The 23926-nt window shown below is 40.7% G+C and overlaps 1 protein-coding gene across 3 annotated transcripts in view; it reads left to right on the plus strand.

Moving 5' to 3' along the window:
* Nucleotides 1–23926, plus strand: part of plxna4 (plexin A4) — a 250922-nt gene that overhangs the window by 209921 nt on the left and 17075 nt on the right. For all 3 annotated transcript variants that reach the window (XM_039791208.1, XM_039791207.1, XM_039791206.1), the window contains 7 exons: nucleotides 3670–3736; nucleotides 4712–4858; nucleotides 7662–7821; nucleotides 11353–11456; nucleotides 14941–15040; nucleotides 18242–18432; nucleotides 21503–21672. In XM_039791208.1, coding sequence (XP_039647142.1) covers nucleotides 3670–3736; nucleotides 4712–4858; nucleotides 7662–7821; nucleotides 11353–11456; nucleotides 14941–15040; nucleotides 18242–18432; nucleotides 21503–21672 — 939 coding nt within the window. The remainder of the gene's footprint in view (nucleotides 1–3669; nucleotides 3737–4711; nucleotides 4859–7661; nucleotides 7822–11352; nucleotides 11457–14940; nucleotides 15041–18241; nucleotides 18433–21502; nucleotides 21673–23926) is intronic.

Raw genomic sequence — 23926 nt, forward strand, 5'->3', positions numbered from 1 at the left:
ATTTGTCATACACATGATTGTGATTGCCACTTTCTTTGTCTCATTCTTCCTCCTTGGATGCGCTTGTTAGTCCTTCAACATCCCAGCATGCATTTCAGATCTGATGAGGCAGGGTGAGCAAGCTACGCCACCCTATAGTGTGGGCTGACTGGCGTGTCCTTGTATAGCAGCTGAAATAGCCCAGATACACAGGCATAAGGCTGTGAAGATGAAGCTTAATCTTCTCTGTAAAGATACAGTAGCACCCCTACGTCTCTTCTTCTTCCCCTTAATTTCTTCTGTCTGTTCTCTCCCTTTTTTCTTTCTTTCTTTCACCACGTTTACTCATTTTGAGTGTTATTTTCCCTCACTACCTGCCTCTGCTCACTTTCCTCCACTCTCTCCTCTATTTGTCTTCAGTTCTGAAGCTTGTGTAACTTGTGTCACCCCGTCCCCATCTTTATCTTATACCCGCTCTCTCAATCTATATTCCCAGCTCTTCCTCCCCTCCTTTTCCCCTCCCCTTTTTTCTTGATTGCTAAATCAATGCTTAAAGTGTGTGAGCAGGGTGTCTCTGGCACAGCATCTGAGCATGGCTACCCACTGCCTCCTCTTCCAAGAAGTCTGTGTGTTTACGTGTGTGTGTGTGTGTGCGTGTGTGTGTGTCATTTTCCTGTCTCTCCAGACACAAACACACATCCTTCCATCTGTCCCATCTCAACCTGTTCTGAAGCATAACCACAAGGCAAGCTAACTAACGAGAGCCTTCCACAACCATCTGTCGTATTCCTTGCTGCATTTTCCTCCTGTATCTCCTCTCTTCCCTCCATTTCTCCACCTCTCACTCGCCTCCCCCTGCCACCATCCTTCATCCCATCATGCATAGCCTTAAGTTTAGTTTGGCTGCAGTTGTGTCAAAATAGCACTTTTGAAATTGTTCAAAATATTAAAAGCCCAATATCTTCTTATGTTGATTACAACCTTGCTTTGGCTCCAATGCAGACACACAATCATCACACAGGGTAAAAGAGCCCCTTGTTTAAGTCTAAGAATATCTCTGGTGAAAGAAATAATGTGTTTGTTTAGGTGTGAGTAATAGACAGAATAAATGTCTGCATATGCATGTATGCATCAACAAGTCGGTGTCCACAGTTAGCCGTCACTGTGACACATAGTATTTGACACATATGATGACCAATCTTCCTCACCAGGAGGTAAAGAAATGTCTGATCTCAAGCTGTGCTGTCTGAAACCAAGCAAGACTCTCTTACATGTTCGGCCTTCGCTTCTTTTTAATCTCTTTGTTTTTTATGTTACTGAACATAACATAACATAACACACTCTGTTTGCAGCTTCTTAAATGTAAGAAATTGTTGGTCAAACAAAATAAGCATTTGAAGATGCTACTTTGATTACTGGGAAAAAAACATTTGACATTAATCCACAAAATATCTGTAAGAAATTGCATAGCAGTGAGGGATCATTATAAAGTGTAAATCAAAGAAATATCAGTAAAGGACAAAGGCAGGACAGATTTATTTTTGATTGATTATTAGATGGGCAAAAAAGAGCGGGATTACTTACAGTAGAACTGTATCATGGTGGCTTTGTTGTGGTCGATTTTATGCTCACATTTACCATCAAAGATTCACAGTTCTCCAGGAAGGAACGGTTTTTCAGAAAGTGCCCATTTTATACAGATACACAAATACATTTTACTGGCAGCAATGACCAACCAAAATGTTAAATGTGTGATGAAGCACAAATTCCTTTCAACCCTACCTTGGTAATCAGGGGGAACTAAGCACTGCCAGGTCCCCTCTGCTCTAGATCATTCACAATGCCCACTGCCCCTCTAACCAGCTGCCAAGTAGGCAAGGCAGTCAATGCCAACACGTTACGGCACATTTCATTGCATTAACCCAAACATAGGTTGCGTTGTGTTTTGAGAAGGAGCTGAGGAGAGGTTTGGAGAACATTGTTTGAAACTTGTAATACCCAATGCTAACTTTAGATCTTAAAGCAGCTCTGTCACAGTGCCATTTGTATCCTTGTTCTCAATACACTGTGCTGTGATCGAGAATGAGCATAAGCAAATTGGCGAGGCTGTGCCAAGACTTCTTATTACAGCAGGGCCGGTACCTGCTGCCAGAAGCATGCACACACACACATGCACACGCATGCACGCGCGCGCACACACACACACACACACAAAAAATAAAGTCAGCACACATGGTAATTTCTGAAAACATACACAGTGGGATTAATTTGTGCTTTTTGCACGCTAGCCTTAAAACAGCACCACACTTGTCCACTTACACAGGCACACAAAAACACAATCTATTGGAAGTGAGTAAGGAAAGAGAAGTTTAAAAGAATAAAAGGGCAGGGAAGACTCAGCCAAGCCATTTCTTCGCATTCATTTCTTCATTTTCCTTTCCCACTGCTCCCTCCCTCCTTCCTTTCCTGTGCACCTCCTCCTTTCTCCATGCTTCTTTCATCCCTTTGATAGATGGGCTACATTTGTGGAAATGGAGAGGATTTGGAAGTGTGTATGATTACAGGATCCAGAGTGGGGAAGCCAGAGGGAGGGAGGAAGACAGCAAGAACACATGAAAGAAAAGATGAAAAGTGACCTTGTTGACCCTTGGATCTGTGGACGGAGGAAGAGCGGGAGGGGTGGCAATATAAAAGTGCGGGCACAGTGAGAGGCAGGAAGTTAATCCCCCCCAGGTGTTGTGCCAGTGTTGGCGGGGGGTGCCAGGCCAGCCCACTGGCACAGCGGACATTATATCCCCCTCATGCCTCAGTGTGGAGCCCCTTAAAGAGGCTGTCTGAATGGTGAAAGGTGGGAGGGCTGCAGGTGGCAGCTGAAACCCGGGACAAAACCTACACACACACACACACACACACACACACACACACAAAGAACACTAATCCTGAAATATTGATGCCTATGGTAGTTGCTCATTGAAAGCAGAGGGAGGGGTGTGTGGGTGTGTGTGTTTGAGGTGTTCTGACAGATTAAGCACACACCCATGCTGCTGGTCAAGAAGATTGTTTTCAAAGGATATCCGATCCTCTCCTCTTCTCTTTCTCCCCTCACCACCACCGCTGTTGTTATTATGTATGCAGATTAGTCATTCACACGGGATCAATCACACTGTTGGCCCAGGCCAACACATACGCACACACACACACAAACGCGGAGACACACCATTTTGCCACACCAGTGGAGCATGGATGCCAGGCGGAGAAAGAGAGGGAGATGTATTCATTCACTTTCTATTGTGCACGGATCGAGTGTTAGTCCAGTGAATAGGCAAGGGAGCGCTTGATAATGAGGCCAGTGTTATTACAGAGCCGCTCCAGCCCCTAACGACATCAATCCACTGGGATCAAATAAAGGCTTTTAATTGCTTTTCCTCATATTAAAATCCCCACTGCCGTAGACGAGCTGCCCTTGGCGTGCCTGAACATAAAAGCCAGCTGAAAGATTGTCTCAAAGGCCATCATATGTGCAAAGGCTCTCTCAATTCTTGTTTTTGCAATTATTTGTGTAACGAAAGCCTATTCATTAGCAGCGGACATCATTTATGTAGAATATATGATGATGTTAAATATTTATGATGGTAATAAGAGCATGGGGATCATATGATGATTATGTGCTTTGTGTCTATATGTTTGCAGGACTGAGTCTGTTGCAGAGAAAATGCTGACAAACTGGTTTACATTCCTCCTCTACAAGTTTCTGAAGGTACCTCTAATATTTGTTTTACACTTGACTGAACAGTTTAAGCTCCACAAGTAGTTTAGTTCTAGCCTCAACGTTTTTTTTACGCTTAAATTTGCGAATTGATTGGATACTTTAGCAAGTAATTGTGATTGACATCCATTAGTTCTCTCTCATGTATTTTTGGGGCTGTAAAACGTCCTAAAAAATAAACGAAGAAGCCTACTTCTTCATGGCAGTATGTAAACTTTGAACTAAAGCAGTGCTCTATTTAAGGGATTATTTGGAACATGAATATTACTATCGTTTTTATAGTATTCAAAAATATTTTTTGCATCTACTAGTCTCCATTAAAAGCCAGTCTTCCTGTCAGAACTAAGATTCAGAACTAAGATTCATTAGAGAATTTGTTGTCCTTTTTCAGCTAGCATGTATGCTAATATGGATGTGCCATTAAGGAGGCATACCTACTCCATAGGGTGCCACTATTCATTAAAAGCAAGATCCACCACTCCTCTCCAGCCTTGGGTCAAACTTGAAAGTTCACCATCATGCTGTTTTTCTCCTCAATATCTCCACTCATCGCTTTACTGCAGCAGTGAGGGAAATAAAAACAAGATAAAGGCCAATCTCTTCAGTTTAATAAACAACAGTATTTTCAGATGGGAAGAAGATGGTGTATTCAAGATTCAATTTTTTATTATATTTTTCACTGTTTATCCATTAAATCTTCGCCAAACTCTGGCTTCCTTTCAGCAAAGTTTATTTTTTGATAGGTGGTACAATTGTCTTTAATTTAGGGGAACGATAAAGTTTAGGACATGATATTAGTCTTGCTCAGCAACTCTGGAGAAAAGGCAGCCTGGAAAACATAACAAAAAGCAACTACAAAATCTTAATCTTTGCTGTCAGTGAGTCAAGTGTAGAAATGGCTTCAAAGTTTTCTTCCTCCCTCCCAACTTTTTCTCTGTTGCTCTCTCTCTCTAAATCTCTTTGCAGGAGTGTGCAGGCGAACCTCTCTTCTCCCTTTTCTGTGCCATCAAGCAGCAGATGGAGAAAGGCCCCATTGACTCCATCACAGGAGAGGCACGCTACTCGCTCAGTGAGGACAAGCTCATCAGACAACAGATTGACTACAAGACGCTGGTAAGGGGTTCACTGGCCCAGGGGTCTAAGGGCTAAGCAGGGACACTTAATATGCTCTCAGGGACAGAGGAGAGAAAAAGGGTGGTTATGGGTTGCCGATCACGAGATGAGCAACGGTACATAAAGTTGTCGTTGTCACGCTTGACATGCAGGGGGCACAGGAGTGGCGACCTCACTGGAGCTGTCACCGAAACGAGCAGGGCTTTGGGATGGGAAGGAAGGAAAGAGACTATGCATGTATATATGTCTGATGCTGAAGCTCTCTCCTTCTGGAACCTCTCGTTTATTCCCATAGTCTGTCTGTTGTTGTTTTCCCTCAACTCTGACATGTTTGTTTGCACAGGGGAAACTCTGACACTGTTTAGTCCTTCTATATTTCTTTTCTAGTGTCACATATGTTTGTACTCTGCATTCTGGAAAATACTCTATCAATGTCCATTGTGAACTGTGATAGGGACAAAACTATAAAACATCCTGGAAATTTGCTTCAGATTGGCCTTTTACAACTGAAACACCAATACTCCACTTACCACCTTTTTCCACAATATACCATGTCAAGAAACCATACTTTTAGATAGAAAGATAATGCATAACCCTCTAATTTGTAATGTGTATTTGTGCTCATCTTGTAATTTACGTACATCTACCAACACCTGGAGACAGTACTGATGAATATGCTAATAATAGTATAATTAGCTGGTTTACTGCTCATCAATTAAGGTAGCACATTGCTGTCTCTCTTCAAGCTCTGAGGAAAAAGCAGTTTCCCTGATGAATGACCTTTCTTTTCCTGCAATTCACTCAAAGGCCCTTTGGCGAGCACAACATTATTTCAGTACCAATCGACAGTGTAAACAACATTACACATAAAACACACATACATCTTCTCTACAAAAGATTAAACATGCATTAGATGTAGCACACTTGTACTTCAACTTGGTAATATGCTTTTATCTTTTCAGGTTGACCTACTGCAGTTACAAATATTGCAAAAGTCCTTTCCTATTGATACACAAACAATATATTTTCCACATGTAAAATATAACAAAGGTTGTCTTTTAAAACAACAAAAGTCAACACTTGGGATGTGTTTCACTGGCAGTTTGCTGCCAGACTCCCCTTTGTAGCGTAAATAGTCTACACGTGTATTGGATTTCGGATATTAATATTGGATATTAATCTTTAATCACTAACAAATTAATAATCATTTGCACTTGTGAAAATAGGTCACCACATCGATTTTTCTGAGCCGAAGATGCTCAAATTGAATGGATTAAATTATCAAATTTAACATATAACGTACATGTAACGTACTCAAGATCATGGTTGGTGTCAACTTTTAGACTGGCAGTTTCTGATGAGCTGTCCTCAAAGGGAGGAGCAGAGTTCTTCTTCTCTCCTCCTTCTTGGAGTTTTAAGTTACAAACTTCTTTATTAGAGAAACTAAAGGAATGGTTATTAAACTAAATTTGTACGCTTAGAATATTATATTTTCCCATCGCTAATTTATAATAACACTGGATTAGCATTATAACATGGCCTGTAGATAACCTAAACAGGAAAGGTTAAACAGCATCACTTTACACACATCTTGCATAGTATACAGTATCTCACAAAAGTGAGTACACCCCTCACATTTTAGTAAATATTTCATTATATCTTTTAATGGGACAACACTGAAGAAATGGCACTTTGCTACAATGTAAAGTATTAAGTTAACAGCTTGTATAACAGTGTAAATGTGCAGTTCCCTCAAAATAACTCAACATACAGCCATTAATGTCTAAACCGCTGGCAACAAAAGTCAGTACACCCCTATGTTAAATTCCCATAGAGGCAGGCAGATTTTTATTTTTAATGGCCAGTTATTTCATGGATCCAGGATACTATGCATCCTGATAAAGTTCCCTTGGCCTTTGGAATTCAAATAGCCCCACATTTTTTACAATCATTAATACATCAAGGGTTATAAGGGGTAAAGATTTAATCAGCACATTAAAGCAATTCTTTGATAATACATCTTCTTGTAAGCATACTTTTAATATGGCAAAAATACCAAGAAGAGCTGTGACATTAGGAATCAGAATAATCTAATATAATCAATGGAAATGTTACATCAGTCTACATTTAGCAGTTTGAAACAGAAGTTCTTCATGAATACTAGAAGTATTGTGACTACAATGCATATTTATATACTTGAAAATAATAACTTGGCTTTCTGCTGTTCTTGGTTGTTAAGCATTTTGTCAGGAATTCTAATTACCTATGTCTGAGGGTAGGAAGAATAGGAACAAAAAGATAAAGTTAGGAAGGCAACAAGGAAAGAATAGCTATCTGTGGCTTCCTGATTAGGCTATTGGTCGATCAAAGAAAAACATAGACTTCTTGATTGATCAAGAGATATACAGTTGTGAACCTTTTTGCTGAGGTGGAAAGGGCTGTTTCTCCAAAGTAAACTTGGTGAAAGGCACTTTCTCACAGATAACCCCTCATGCCAGGCATTCTTTCATAAATTCTTACGATAGATCCTTGTCAACGAGAAGGGCCGAAATGCTTGATTTAGAGTGCTTTTACATCTGTTTTAAATCTGGAAATGCAAATGCACGTTTTATCCAATAGCAGTCAATTCACTGTCTTCGTGGTTTCAACTTCACCCACAGAGGAAAGTTCACAGAGAGAGTTGGGTCAAAGGTTATCTTTCAGCTGGAACAGCACCTTTGGATAATTAAGGTGAATTAAAAATAATACCACAGATTTCAGGCTACACCTTACAGTGGCAGTCTTGTTATTATTTCTGCTCAAGGTGGTAAACTGCATCCATCCAGAGAATGAGAAAAGCCCAGAGATCCAGGTGAAGGTGCTGAACTGTGATACCATCAGCCAGGTGAAGGAGAAGATCCTGGATGCCATCTACAAGAACGTCCCACATTCCCACCGTCTAAAAGCCTCCGACATGGACCTAGGTATAAATCTTTGTCTTGTTATATATAAATAATGTTTTTCCGTCTAGTCCTGTCATGACTGGCTGTTGAAGAGTTTTGCCCTTTTGTATGTATTTACGCGTTGATAATGGGATATTTATAGTTCTTTTTTTAATGATTTACAAACAGCTTGTCAAAACATTTCTAACCATGCAGTCTTTCCCATCTATGTGCCTGAACTTAGAAACTCATTGATTTTTACCAAGGCTTCCCCACCCCTCCCATGCCCCTCTTAAAAAGTACAAATCTTCTTAGATATACAGAAGTAGCTTTCTTTTCAACCTCGGGAGACTTGACATCCTGGCTCAGATGTCTGAGATTGGTCTCTCCCCTCCCCAAACTTCCCATTGATCGACTTTCTTGTCGACTAGCGTCTGAGTCAGATGATTGATTAGCTAATCAATCGAGACGCTTAGTGATCTCTTCCCTACAAAATCATTTCTCTAGTGCCCTTTCTTTCTTTCTTTCTTTCTTTCTTTCTTTCTTTCTTTCTTTCTTTCTTTCTTTCCGAGTAAGTTAGGATTTGTATGAATGACTTGATTATATGAATATATGCCTTTGTTGCTATTTATGACCCCTATGAGCAACTGCAGTATGTAGTTATTTTCTCTGAGTTGTGTAATTGTATTTCTTAGGTATGTCAATTGTATCCAACTTGGGTCTAATATATTTGCAAATTACTCCCAGGAAAGGGTGCAATGATATACCTTCTCTGCAAGACATCCAGTGATCAGGGGGTTTGGTATAGCTTGTGTGTGTGTGTGTGTGTGTGTGTGTGTGTGTGTGTGTGTGTGTGTGTGTGTGTGTGTGTGTGTGTGTGTGTGTGTGTGTGTGTGTGTGTACAGTACATGTACACAGACATGCATGCTTGTGAGCACAATATTATCCATGATTGTTTGTCTGCCGATATGTCTCTGCACCATGCACTATGCTTTTTATGGTTTAATATTGCCAGATGGATTTTCTAGGCCCCTGTTGTGTGTTTATAATAGCATATTTGTAACCAACCCTAGATTTAAGATGGGCTACCGTAGGGAATATGCCTGTGTGATAGCTAAGTGAAGAGATTGGTTTAGCCTTTTGACGACACTCCTGGATAAAATTGTTTTATTGCCCCCATTGGGCAGGATGTGTTGTTCTGTTATTGTTTTATCATGAAAGGGAATTGGAAATTGTCAGTTAGTTGGCCACTCGATCTGTATGTGTGTGATTGTGAGTATGAGTAAGAGAGGGAGGATGAGTAAATGCAAGCTTACAAGAGAACATGTGTATACAGTACATATCCAACGTGCAATTTGTGTAATTTGCAAGTCATGCTGTTGTGATTAGCATGTTGATGATTGTTAGATTGCTGGAAACCGGTCTTCCATTTGATGGATCTGTTATGATGACACACTTTTAAGTTGATCAAATGTGCTATATGTACACTATACAGGTAATATCATTGGCTCTAGTGATCTCTGACACACACACACAAAACCATAAAAACATACACAAACAGATACACAGACTTGTAGATTGCAATGGCTGAAAAGAATAATGAGGTTGTGGAAGGCTTGTCCCCTTGGCCAGGAGTGTTGTTATCCCAGATATTGTTCTTGATTCCCCTCTGCTGCAATCCTTCAGAGAAGATGTGGCCCAGGAACATAGAAGCTAGGCCGTGTGTGTGTGTGTGTGTGTGTGTGTGTGTGTGTGTGTGTGTGTGTGTGTGTGTGTGTGTGTGTGTGTGTGTGTGTGTGTGTGTGTGTGTGTGTGTGTGTGTGTGTGTGTGTGTGTGTGTGTGTGTGTGTGTGTGTGTGTTAGCATCTCTGGCTGTGTATGAGTCTAAAATGCAAGTCTACACACACACACACTGTTCTCTTCCTACTTCAGCGACCACTGGATTTGTGAATCTGAGTAATCTCAGTTTGCTCTGGTTTACACCAAGTTTATCCTTTTATTTATTCCATTCTTTTTTTCTCATTTCTTCATGTGTTTACTGAGCTTCGACTGGAGACGGGCGCTCATTTGCATCTTTATGGGAAGATGTACTGTATAGACAAAAACAACAGGAGAATATTTATTTCCTGCAGACCATTCTGGTCGATCCTCCAAAGACAGGCCTCGTCATACACCACAATGATTGCTGCTTTGTTTTTCTGTTTGTGATGAAAATAAGAGATGACAATGGTTGACGCTAGTGTGAAGCCCAGCAAGGAGCACAGACACAATAACGTATTCATGAAGCCCATGATGTCTGCAGAAAGAATAGAGGAATCATCTGCTTGTTTGTTTTTGAGATGACTTTCCTTTTTCACTTATGATAATGTTCCTGGGGTATTGTGAGATGTTTCGATTAAAGCTTTTGTTTGTTTTGTGCTGAGGTTGCCCAGATGTGGGGAAGCCTGGTGTGTATATAATGTAGATGTAATTTGGTTGTAAGGTCATGTAAATTGTGTCCTGTTAAAATGAAAGACACTGTCACATGCACTTCATGTTACTTCTTGAAAAGTATGGGGATGAGGTGATCTGCAATCTGTGTCGTTTTAGGTTTGCAGCTTTCTAGTTTCTCCATATACGGCTGCCGTGGATATGAGTCTGGTGTGCTTCTACCAAAGCTTCCAGCAATAACAATAAGAGCAGCTAGGCAGGGGGCTTAGAAGGGAGAGCAGGGACCAATAGCGCCTTCAGAGAGCGGATCTTAAGAGCCAGTGCTGCAAATGGGAAAAGAAGTGCACAAGCCCTGGGCATGCGGCTGTAATCGCACCCATCGATCGCACCAGCAAAAGAGATGGAAAGAAGTTAAGAGGGAGAGCTTGATTCTAAAAAGAGTAGAGTGGATGATTCATTTAATTCGCCTGTTGTTACTGTCTGTCACATGTGCTATTTCTCTTTTGGTTTTACATCTCTTTGCCTTTCTCTTTTACTCCTACTCTTAAGATGTTAGTGTTTTCACCTCTTTTTGATTCTATTCAGGTTTTTCATGACAATGTGAGATAAGTATTCTAAAGAAAGCAAAGAAAAGCTGCAGAAGATGGAGATAGTGACAACAAGTTTTCTGGCAGACTGATTAGAAAAGAGTGATGGTTTCTTCTTTATTTTCTAATGCTTTTTCTGGTGTTCATTACAAGGTTAGCATTACAAAGTAACCTTTTTTTAATCCCTGGGGAGAATTAGGTTGCCAGTATACATGATGTGAATGATATAATTAGGTACAAGGTAAAGATGCCTGTAGGTAAAACTTGTGCCACCAGAACATTTGAACCTGTTCTTACTCCCAGTTACACAACATATTTGACATATTGAATGTCACTGCAGCTTTAGAACCAATCTGTCTCAATTGTTGCTCTGGTTAAAAACACAAATTTCCCCAAAAGTGGAGTTGCATATCAGCACACCAAACATCATGTCAAGATTTTGTGATATCTTATCTTTGCAAAACATGTAAGAGTAAAAAGTAAATATTGTCAAAGGAGTAGTGTGAATATAGTTGATAATATCTTGATGTTTTTTTCCCCTCCCTTGCAATTGCAGAATGGCGTCAGGGTCGGGGACAGCGCATGATCCTGCAGGATGAAGACGTCACCACTAAGATCGAAGGTGACTGGAAGAGACTGAACATGCTGTACCATTACCAGGTAAGACTATGACTACATCTGCTAAAAGGTGGACAACAGCAACCTGCTTATATTGCCTAAAAGAAGAAGAAAAAACTACCAGTCTCAATATATAACAACATACGTATATAACACACATATATGTTAAAGAACTTGAGTCAAAGTATGTTTCCCTGGGGTTCCAGTTTTGTCTATGGTGTGGGACACCCATAGCTTTTATAAATCATTACCATTGACAGATGTGTGTTAAACTTGCATATTTTAGTACAATTTTAAAGTCTGGAAGTTTTAGAAATACAAAGGATTCATAAAGTTTTGGCTCTCACAGTGAAAGGTAGCCTGACAAGCCAGACCCACATCAAGATGTTGGGTCTGGGAACTCACCATTGACAGGGCTCAATCCGAGGGGCGGGATAAACGGTTGTCTTTCAAATTCCCTCTGCACGTAATAGGCCGTCACGCTACAACCAGGCAGAGCAACGAAGAAGGTAGCGGAGCTAGTTGATAGATTAAACTTTTGCCGTATCCGGTCGGCAAAACTCCGAACACATCTTCCTTTTTTAAGAATGACTTCAGTGCCGTTCTTTGTTCTTTTCTCAAAGAAAAGCTTAACTCCAAGTCTTCCAGAAGACCGCTGTTCCCAGCAGCAGCAGCCATAAGCCCACCCACCGACTCTATACACGATGTGATTGGCCTGACCAGAGTTTGGTTTTTCCAGCTCGCAAGCCAACAGAGAGTGCCTAGACCCCCATGGCTGCAAAATAAATTTGCTGCCACTAGGGTGCGTCTAGATTTCTAGGCTAAGTGAAAGGAGTAAAAGAAAAAAATGAAAAGATTGCTATCTGCAGAGACTTAGCATCCAGGATCATGGATATAATACATCTTTTATTTGAAGGCATTCATATCTTCTCTTTCAAAAAAAGGTATGGATGTTTGCATCCCTTTTTCATAGCCAATGTAGACAAAAACAATGCTGAAACACGTCATTGACACATAAAGAAAAGAAAATTTAAACCAATCACAAGATTTGAAATTAAACATTTCTTTCTTACCACCCATCATCCCTCTATCTATAGTGTATGTAGCTGTCTCTGATGACCTCTCAACTCCCCTCCGCCATTTGCTCTAAAGCTGTATGACCTGATGATTTGCACTAAGCTCCAAAACTATCTAATGGACAATCCAGTCAAAGTGCTTTTCTAACCATTTAGTTGTCCTCAACTGACAGGGACCCCCACTCACACACACACTGCCACCACAGCTTATCTGTCAGGTGAAGGGTAACAATGAGGCAGGGCGAGGCATGGAAGTGACCAACAACAGTGACACTTGGTCGAGATTAAACCTGATGTGCCAGCCAGCCAAGTGTCATCTTCTTTCTGAAACGGAGTGTTGGCATAGATTTCATGTACATAATAGACACATCAGTGGTCACAGGCACACAAGGTACTGTATGCAGGCAAATGATAGCACAAGGTAAAGTAAGGGGTATATACATTTTTTAAAATACAAATACATTTATTTATTAAACACATAAATGCTTTTATGCAGTGTCAGACAAGAGTTTTGTGCCTCATGAGTAGCAACTGTCCATCCATCCAGCCAACCAGAATTACACTGGATGGTAAAACATATAATATAATAAGCTACATAATAATATATATATATATATATATATATATATATATATATATATATATATATATATATATATATATATATATATATAAATAATTTGAACAGCTAAGCAAGCAGCCACTGTCCCCTCCAAGAGCAGTTTGCATGGTGCTTAAATTAAATGTCAGCATCAGCAAGTGTCAACAGACTTGGAGTACGAGGCACGGGTGGAATGGATTAGGGAGCTGATTTGAATCCGAGATAAGATAATGAAGACAGAAGTGAATTCATTTTTTCAGGCCAGGGCACCTTATCCTTGACAGACCAAAAAAGGAAACACTCCCATCCACTCAAATCTTGTCAGGAGGCTACGCAAAGAGCAAGGAAGGGAGGGTGACGCCATGAACACATTCAGACTTCAGTCAAGGGCATCTGTAATTTCATCCTTAACATTTACACTCTTGTTTTTCTAACTTTATTTCATTTAAATGTAAAAATCTATAAATAATTTTGTTGAAGCGCTTGCCACTTTCCTGATCAAATCCATTGATGCACTCGATTGATGTCACTTCTGCCAACCCGGATGTGCTGCTATATTTATGCCCTCCAGACATGTTATCCAAATAATGTTTGTCTTATTAGAAGCTAATATGACCAACCAGACACACTCAATAGAATAATGTGCTCTCCTTTATCAAACTAATCTAGTTTGATCTGCCACTAGCATAACTCATCCATTCACTCTGCCTTCAGTTACAATGTTTGCATCACAAACTTTTGATTTCTTGTTCAGGAAAAAATACAAGCAAACATTTGGCATTTGTCATATCAGATATTTCTGTCCCATAATGACATTTCTCTCTTCCTCCACTCTTTCAGGAAACTGTGCCTCACTTTCTGTATTTATCCTCTCCTCCACATGTTATTTCCCCAAATGCCACTCCTTCTTTTCATTATGTTCCATTGTGCCTTGCTCATTTTATATCCATTCAGCATTTAAGGGCAGTGATCAGGAAGCAGGCTTAAGGGTGTAAGAGAGTTGGGGGCTCCACACAAAGGAATAACAAGATCTGCCCTGTGGGCCTCCTGCTTACAATAATACAAACATAATGCATAGGGAGCAGATTGAGTGACTAGGTGACATAATGATATCATCTTAATAAGGCCCCGGCTCACGCACACACACACGTATATGCACAAAAGGCCCGTGGTCCTTATTCCCTGTCCCTTCCACCCACACTATGATAGAGATCACTTTAATTAACCCTGCCTTACTCTCCAGCATGGATGGTTAAATTATGCAGAGTAGGTGTGTGTGTGTGTGTGTGTGTGTGTGTGTGTGTGTGTGTGTGTGTGTGTGTGTGTGTTGTGTGTGTGCGCGCGCGCACACAGCTGGGACTGAGTACATCCCAGTTGTGTTAATTGAAACCCGTAACCCGTTTGGCTGACTGGGGAAGGAGGAATGCACGATTGACTCATTCATTCATTTACACGCACACAAACACACACTACTTTATTATTCACACCTACATACACACACTCAAATACACACACACTTCCCAACCCTAGAGGAAAGGTATTATTGAATAGAGACTGTGGGATATCCCTTCTCACACAGGCCTGTATGATGCCCTACTATTCTCCCTCCTCCTAACAGTTATCATATGTATGTGTGGGCTGAATAGAGCACATAAGGGTAATAAGATAGTCTCTGTTTATCCACATGAAACCAGAATAGATGGAGGGAAATATAGAAAATGACACCAACACAGTGATCTATGGTTTTTCTGATTGGTTGTGTTAGAAATCTGCACAAATGAATAAACTCTGCAAATGGCTTTTGTTCTGAAAAGTAATTTGCATAAATACATGTGTGTCTGTTTTTCAGGTACCTGATAATGCAGTAATGGCCTTGGTTCCCAAGCAAGTTACAGCCTACAATTCAGTAAACAACTCTACTGTGTCTCGAACTTCTGCAAGTAAATATGGTAAGCCGACACGTTTCTGTACAAGTTTCAGTTGTATCTGTGTCAGAGAGACACTTTCCCAACATACCTAAGAGCAGGCACACCGGTAGAAACTATATATACAGTATGATCCTTATACAGTAAGGAAAAATACACTTAAAAATATTTAAAGTAAGTTTAAAGTCAGTCAATCAAATCACAGTAATACAAATATAAAATATATGTCTATAAAATACCTATTATTAGAAAAAGTATGGGGGAGGTGTCAGTCAATCAAATCACAGTAATACAAATATAAAATATATGTCTATAAAATACCTATTATTAGAAAAAGTATGGGGGAGGTGAAAACTATCTCCCACCATCTGTTGACGAGCATCCACTGGAACCTGCATGACAACACTGACAGACAGAGAAAGACAAGACACACTTTTAGAGAGGTTGAAAGGATTTCTAAAACATAACAAGAGACCAAATAGACTTTTCATCTGTTGTTCTGGCCTCTTGAGACTCCAAAGTGTGTCCTTCCGTGTGCCAGAGTTTTTTCTGCCTGTCCGTCTGCTCCACGTCTCCTTGAACCTAAGAAACCATCAAGTTAGATGCTGATCAAAGGGCCAGCCTCACTAGCCACAAACACTTCAGACACATCAAATGTGGTGCCACGTTATTAGCATCGCCTCATCTCCATACGCTCTCACCTCGCTTCTGCGGCTCCAAATTTGACCAGATAGGACAAGGTGAGTGGTGCAACAGAAAAGGGAGGGTGGAAGCCCGGAATATCTCCCTCCACAATTTTATTTTCTTTTCTTCAAACGCAAGTGTGATCCACTTTACAACTGGTGTGGTACTTGAGAGTGACTTTGAACTCTCTGTGCGTACAAAGGCCAGATAGGGAAGAAAGAGAGAAGGCTGAATTTAATGTAGCTGCTGAAAAGGGGGAGGAAGAGTGAAGCAGGAGAGAAAGTTGTGGGGAAGTACAGATATTAAGACAAACACTGTAACATGTTGAGTCAGACAGTGAGGAGAAACTTATGTGTCTTTGATGTAATGTTTTCATCAAAGAAACCCCAGACAAATAACACCTCCTTTGTGTAAATCTCTCTCCTGTGTATCCCTGACTCTGCATCACCGTCAGCTTTCTAACATCTTGAATAAATCATTAAAACAAAATGAATGTACTACCCCACTCCTATACCTTTTTTTATGAAGAGCCAGCTCACATCCTCTTGCATCCACACCTCCTCAAAAACAGCACAATTGGTGTCACACGTGTCCAGTGTCCCTGAAAAATTAGTCAGGTAGTACAAGTCAGGTAATACAAGTAACACAAGTCCTGCTGAGAATATTTGACACAGGTTTTAACAAAATAACAAATCTACAATTAAATGTTGCTCACTGAAGTGCCCTATAGGCAAGGCAAGGCAGCTTTATTTGTATAGCACATTTCAGCAACAGGGCAATTCAGAGTACTTAAATAAAACATTAAAGAGAAGTTAAAAACTATAAAACAGTACGAGAATAAAAGTTACAGTGCAGTATAAGAAATGAACAATTATTTAAAGAAAGGCAGCATCAATAAGAAAGGTCTTCAGCCTTGATTTAAAAGAACTGATAGTTGCGGCAGACCTGCAGTTTTCTGGGACTCTGTTCCAGATATGTGGAGCATCATATCATACCTGTCCCAGACGACTGAGAGGTCTGGGTGGTTCATAGTGTAGCAGCAGATCAGAAATGTATTTTGGCCCTAAAGCGTTGAGTGATTTATAAACCAGCAAAAGTATTTTGAAATCAATTCTTTGAGGGACAGGAAGCAAGTGCAAAGACTTCAGAACTGGGGTGATGTGATCCACTTTCTTGGTCTTAGTGAGGACTCGAGCAGCCGCATTCTGAATATGCTGCAGCTGTCTGATTGATTTTTTAGGGAGACCTGTAAAGACACCGTTACAGTAGTCACGTCTACTGAAGATAAAAGCATTGACAAGTTTTTCCAAATCCTGCTGAGACATAAGTCATTTAACCCTTGATATATTCTTAAGGTGATAATAGGCTGACTTTGTAATTGTCTTAATATGGCTATTGAAATTCAGGTCTGAGTCCATGACTACACATAGATTTCTGGATTTGTCTGTTGTTTTTACCATTGTCAATTGAAGCTGAGCGCTCACTTTTAATCATAATAATCATTAATAATTTGTTCAATGCACTTTTTTTGCAGTTTTTGTATTGGACTATAGTCCCATGGCGATAAGGTTATATAAATGTGTGTGTTGTCCGCATAACTATGGTAACTTATTTTGTTGTTTTCCATAATCTGAGCCACTGGAAGCATGTAGATGTTAAACAGAATGGAGCCTTGGGGAACACCACACATCTATAGGAGAGATGAGCATTTTCAGTTGATATTACTAATTGATACTGTAATTAAATTACATTTGATACACAGACATACACACACATTCTCTGTATCTGATATCTCCAGCAGTCTCTTTTTCCCTGAACTCTCCCCCATACACTCCTCCTACTTTTCTCTCTAGACAGATTGATTTCTGTCACGGTGAAAAACACTTTTTTTTTACTCCTCTCTCCAAAACTGATACATTTTTTTTTTCACACTGTGTAAACATTCATTGAGCCATGTGTTTGGAAATGTCATCGACACTCCGGCCATTGGGTGGGCTATACATATTTCATCTCGTCTGACACCTGCTCGATTTTGTGTCAGCCAACAATGCCATGTCTTGTCCCTGAGAGAAGAGGCCATGACAAATTAACCATGTACACTTTCTAAAAGTTTCATATGCAATCTCCCAGACCTGTAAATTGGAAGCAACAAGCCAAACAACTATTCTGTTGCTGACATGCAGGTTATGGCATTCCTTGCCTGTTTGGTGAAGCGACAGATTTGTATTTTCTTTTCTTCTTGTTTACCTCACACTCTGGCTTGGTTAAGGTTTAAATGTGTCTTGTTTCTTCTCAGTGTCCTTATCTTTCTGATGCAGGCAGAGAAAACAACCAAATCTAGCTTTTAATTTAGCATACAGTTTGCACACCTTTATAGGTGTACATAAATGCCAATGACATACATTCACATTATACTGTATATTGTAGTAAGAACTTACAAACCAATAGAAGCTTGAAGGAAAAACATACACCGATGGGACATTGTGGTTGTCTGATCAGTGATGTCAGTACTAATGAACTAATGCATGTTGTTCTTCACAGAGAACATGATCAAGTACACTGGAAGCCCCGATAGCCTGCGTTCCCGTACTCCTATGATCACTCCTGACTTGGAGAGTGGGGTCAAGGTTTGGCACCTAGTGAAGAACCATGAGCACGGAGACCAGAAGGAGGGCGACCGCGGAAGCAAAATGGTCTCTGAGATCTACCTGACACGACTTCTGGCTACCAAGGTGAGCCAGAAAATATCTCTGGTCATGTTGTAATTTATTTCTCATGCTACAGTCACTCTTTATTTGAATCAGTTACATTTTGTGTATGATTTAAAAGCAAAAGAAAAGAGATCAACTCACCTTCACCCTTTGTTACCATGACTCAGGAAACACTCACTTTATTTAAATATTCATATTTACTTTGGATGAGTCATTTCAGTGGGAAAGATTATTCAAATGTATTCCTCTATCCCCTCAGGTGAGAAAGAGAAAATAGATATTTCTGTTTGTTTTCTCTTTTCATTGCTGTTGCGTTGACGTGGCAGCATATCAAAAAGGGTAAAAAGGAGAAGATCCATGAAGCTAGCCAAGGAGTTTCTGTAATAAAAAAAATTATCAGGCAAAAATAGAAATGGCTATAAAATGAGTCTCTTTGAATATGCCTTCCGACAATGGCCTCCAGGAAAAAAAAAAACAGTTAATTTGGTTTGGAGGGAAATGTGACTTTGATCCAACAGCTGAATGCAAATTTCCAATTCACTCCTAAATCACATTCTCACTCTTTTTTTTGAATCAAGACATTCATTCTATCAGACACAGACAGAGACATACAGAGAAGGTAAAACATAAAGAGAGGCTACGATCTGAAAATGTTCAGACTGTAATGTTTTGATTCAGGAACATTTAGTATGTTTTTGATCCCTTGGCTGCCTTTGTTTAGCAATTCACATAGGGAACATCAACTCAGTTCTGTGTATGTGATGTAAATTTGCAGTGGCAGGAGTCGGAAACGGAGTGCCTTACACACACACACACACACACACACACACACACACACACACATACACATTCACGTATACATAGACATATACAAATTTAGCTAGCATAAGCCATCAAAAACTACTGGTCATACAAGACTAAGTAAGGTTGTACTGGGAAAACCTTGTGAATATACTGAACTAAGAAAATTGCATTTGATTTCCTATGACTTCAAATTTTATTTTTAAGAGGAAGAAGTGTTATTTCTTCGTTAAAAGAGACATAGTAGTAGCATCGGGGCAACCTCTAGCTCACCCAGTGTGCGCCCCATGTAGGCTGAGGCCTTTGCCAGGTTCAAATCCGACCTGCGGCCCTTTGCTGCGTGTCATCCCCATCTCTCTCCCACCTTTCCTGTCTATCCACTGTCATTCTGAAATAACAAATTGTGACAAACAATTAAACACTTACCTCTGTTTATACTTTGGAGAACTAATGCATGTGCAGATGTGTGGGTAGACGAGCAAAATCAGGTGATCAATTAAAGCACTGAGACAGCAACAACAAGCAAGAGAGGTATGAGAGTCTCTGTGAAACAGGACACAATAAGCAACATTTCAAATAAACTAATAAACAAACAAGCTGGAGACAGCAGAATAGGATGCAGGAGCAGCTGTCACCATGACACATACTGTATATAGCCCTCCACACGCAGGCGCACGTCACTATTGAGTGCAGGAAGGTGGTTTCTGACTGCAGACAGCACATCGTCTTTCCACATGTATTGTTTTTGTGAAATAACCAGTTTATCTTGGTCGGCCATCTCTCCATGTGAGAAATTATTGGGCAGACAGGCAGTGTAATTGACTGCGTTTGGCTTTCACCTTGCCAATAAATACCTCTCCCTGGCAACGCCACTGACGTCTCTCATATTAGCTCCATCAGTGTCACTCTGACTGAGTGTGGGTACAGGGTGTGTTCATGTGTGTGGAGGGGCACTGGGAAGGATTGCGTTTTCTTTCCTCACTTGTAGACTCAAGAGTTTGTGTGTCCATCTCGCTCTCATGCATCACCTTCCCTCATCTCTCTATTTCTGCTCCAGTGCTATCCCCAACGTTTTGATTGTTTGCTTTCCTCTCCTTTCAATGTGGAGGCAGATGGCATCAAAACATTCAGATGACACATTGTGTTTAGAGTGCGGTCTAATGACAGGGTAGATGGTCGTGTGGGGGGGATGTGTTGGCAGTTTCAGCTCCACCAGGGAACAAGAGACTCCTGTGATGATGACAGTGTTGATGCACAAGTCCCCATTGAGATAGAAGATGACGTAAAATGTCTCAGCCTCAGCAATTTTAGGCACACACACAGGTTTTTGTTAACTGCACCCATAAATGCATGCACACACAAAATGTTAGGTCTTCCCTCGCCAGCTAATGCAGACTGTCATTTGGAAGACATGTGGGCTTGATTTAGAGATGTGTAATTCCATCTTCATAGAAAAACGATAAGCTGTCGGGAATGTGGGCCACATTAGAATTATAGCTGTGATTTTCGGACTAACAGGATTCTCGCTTCCCACTCTCTTCTACCTCTCTTGACTCTGTGATTCGGTCACCAGCTCCAACCCAAATTGGATTTTTATTTGCCAGTGCCTGTACACACCTCATCTGCCACACTCAATGGCCTCTTTTCCTGATAGGAAACCTCTGTCGTTTCATTTCCATCCCTCACTCTCGCCTTTTCCTGTGCATCCCATCAGCTCATTCTTTACAAGAGGATTAGATTCTCTCACTCTCTGTCTCTCCTCTCTGTTCTCCTCCTCCTCCTTAAAGTCGCCAACATTAAATCAAATTAGGGTCAATGGTGCAGTGTGGGAGCTAATCCGGCAGCACAAAGAGGCTTAGGAGATGCGCCTCCTGTTCCCAGATATTATTAAACGTCAGTTGTGAAATAACAATTTCCCCATCAAAGCTGCAAGAAGATTTAGGGGCCAGGTCTGTGAGATAGGAGTCACACACATGAACACCGCAGCCTGGCTGACACAACTCATAAACTCACGCAGGAAAACTATAACACACGTTTTTACCAATCTGCCTGTCAACTTTAGGCATTGGTATGTTGCAAAATTCACTGCTTCTGTGGGTCCGGTTCAATATAGATACTGGCTTAACATACTGAAATTATAGAGCTTTTTATAGTACTGTACATTTTCATATTCCATGTAAGTCGCTATTATTGGTTTTGTTATTTCATCTCGTGTGATTATCCCTGTAATTTAATGAAAAAAATACCGTCATATAATCTGTTTTCCATGTCTCCTGTCCCTCCATTGTAGGGTACGTTACAGAAGTTTGTGGATGACCTGTTTGAGACCATCTTCAGCACGGCCCATCGAGGCAGCGCCCTGCCACTGGCCATCAAATACATGTTTGACTTCCTGGATGAGCAGGCTGACAAACACAACATCCACGACCCGCATGTCCGACACACATGGAAAAGCAACTGGTGAGTTGAGCAGTTTTAGCATACCTGCAATCACAGAAACGTGCATACACACAAACACATAGTGGGCTTTGATCAGGAGCTCTTAGGAAACTGTGAGGCAGTTCCTTGGATCTTTTATGGACACAAAATGGATTTATTATTTGTACACCAGCGTGCTGCCTTTGGCTCCATTTGTGACCTTTTCCTTCTGCACTGTAATTTAATGCACTGCCGACACAATCAGTACATCTTGGCACATTTCACATGGCATTGCCCTGGTATTGCCCTGTGTCAGTGCCAAGCTTCACCACACGCCTCTTCCCACCCTAATATCCATTAACCACAGGGGCGTGTAATCTTCATTAAAGCTAACCACAAGGGGCTAATCCAATTGGCTGCCAAGATTCTCCATCTATTATCATGAATAACTGGGCCAAAAAATGCCTGTTACTGTGAAAATCTCCATAGTGACATGGTACGCTCCCAGGTGAAGGAAGTACACCTTCTAAATTAATATCTGCTGATTAATTTAGACCATACTGACCTCTGTGAGCCCACCTTAAGAGGTTGGTAGGGGTTAAATAACCAACAGAGCACCAGAATATGGTGAGGAGAAAAATGAAAAAGTGAAGAAAGGAAAGTGAACTCAGTGGGAGTTAAATGCACACTAATATCTCATTAGCCTCCTGGCCTCTGCCAAGATCCCAGTATGCATCACTCAGCCCAAGGCTCAGGGGAACCATGGAGATGGGAGGATAAAAAGGATGTGCATAAAGGGACAAATCAAGAGATGGAGAGAGGAATTGATAGCGAGAAGCTAAAGAAGGGGTTTACTTTACGGTCTGGTCCTAATTTTGGTGTTTTGGGGCCATTTGCAGAGTGTGTTAAGTGTTTTCTGAAAGCGCAATGGGTCGCTTTTACATTAGACTTTTAATGGAATGGGCTCTCACCAGAGGGCTGTGAATGAATAGCAATTTATCATAACACACCATCACAAAAAGCCACTTAGATTGCACACAAACAGTTGAGTGCTGATGCCACCATAGATATCTTCTCTGTGTGGGATGTGCATACTGAATGCCTGTGTCTTTTCACTACTCAGTGTGTGTCTTACCCGTAACCTTTAATCGTCTCAAAAGAGTGCAATCTTGGCTACAACAAAAGCCTTAATTTTGTCTGATGGTTGAGAATAATAATGTCAGTGGCCCCTCCCATGCTGGGCCCCTGTCCCATTAAACCTACCAGGTCCATTGTCATCATACACACCATTAACTTCAACCCATCACAGCAGTCAGAGCCCCACTACTACCCCCACCTCCACTCCAGCGTTTCCCCACCATCAGAGCTCCGCTGTACATCCTCTGATGTAGACCTTATGCTGGATTATTCCTCAGCCTGAGGGTTTCATGTGACAAGTTTGTTTCTTATATCATTGCCATATTATATCTGTAGATGTTTTGCAGTATTATTAGAAGCTTTATAAAGAGGTTTGATGTGTATAACCCATACTGAAATTAGACTGGGAGCAGATTTTTATATGTGTAATATCTAATTACAATGTGTAAATGTATTACGTTTCTATAATAGCTGATAGAAAATAGTTGTATTAGCAGGATTTTTTGCTTTCAGAGCACAGTGTCCACACACTCTTAAGACCTGATAGAGACCAAAAGATGGTATCCAGGATTTATTCTAGCCCAGGAAATTATCAGTGACCCTTTACAATCCGGGTCATCCCTCACAACAGTCTAGTGATAGCAATAGCACTAACGCTACACCAGCTTATGCCCCTTGAATTTTAGTCAAGCTACCTTGTTCATATCAAGGTTTTTGGAGCTGTTAAGTGTCTGTGATTTTTAATTGTGTGAGTTAAAATTCTGTTAAAATGTTAGTTGTGTGACAGAGCTGTAATGTGTCTCTGGATGTGTGTACAGTATGTGTGTGCATGCATGAGTCACTGGCTCCAAGAGCATCTCCAGATGGTATCTTTTGGATTAGCGGCAGTGTGTCAGCGTCTCCTCTCATCCACTCTCTTCTGTATTTGGTGTCTGTGTGTGTGTGTGAGTCTCTGTCTGCACCGTGTTTGTCATGTTGGGATGCAAAAGACAGAATTTTAATTATTGTGCAAAACTGGCACACACACTCTGACTTTAATGACATTGCTAGGACGTTTAGGGTTGATCTATCTGGAATCAGTAAAGTTGTACGGTGTGTAATTTACAGAAAATTTTAGATTCAGTTTTAGCCCTTTGTCCAGATATACAGCTTGTTCAGT

The sequence above is a fragment of the Perca fluviatilis genome, chromosome 23 (genome assembly GCF_010015445.1).
Source record: "Perca fluviatilis chromosome 23, GENO_Pfluv_1.0, whole genome shotgun sequence".
In the NCBI taxonomy this organism is placed as follows: domain Eukaryota; kingdom Metazoa; phylum Chordata; class Actinopteri; order Perciformes; family Percidae; genus Perca; species Perca fluviatilis.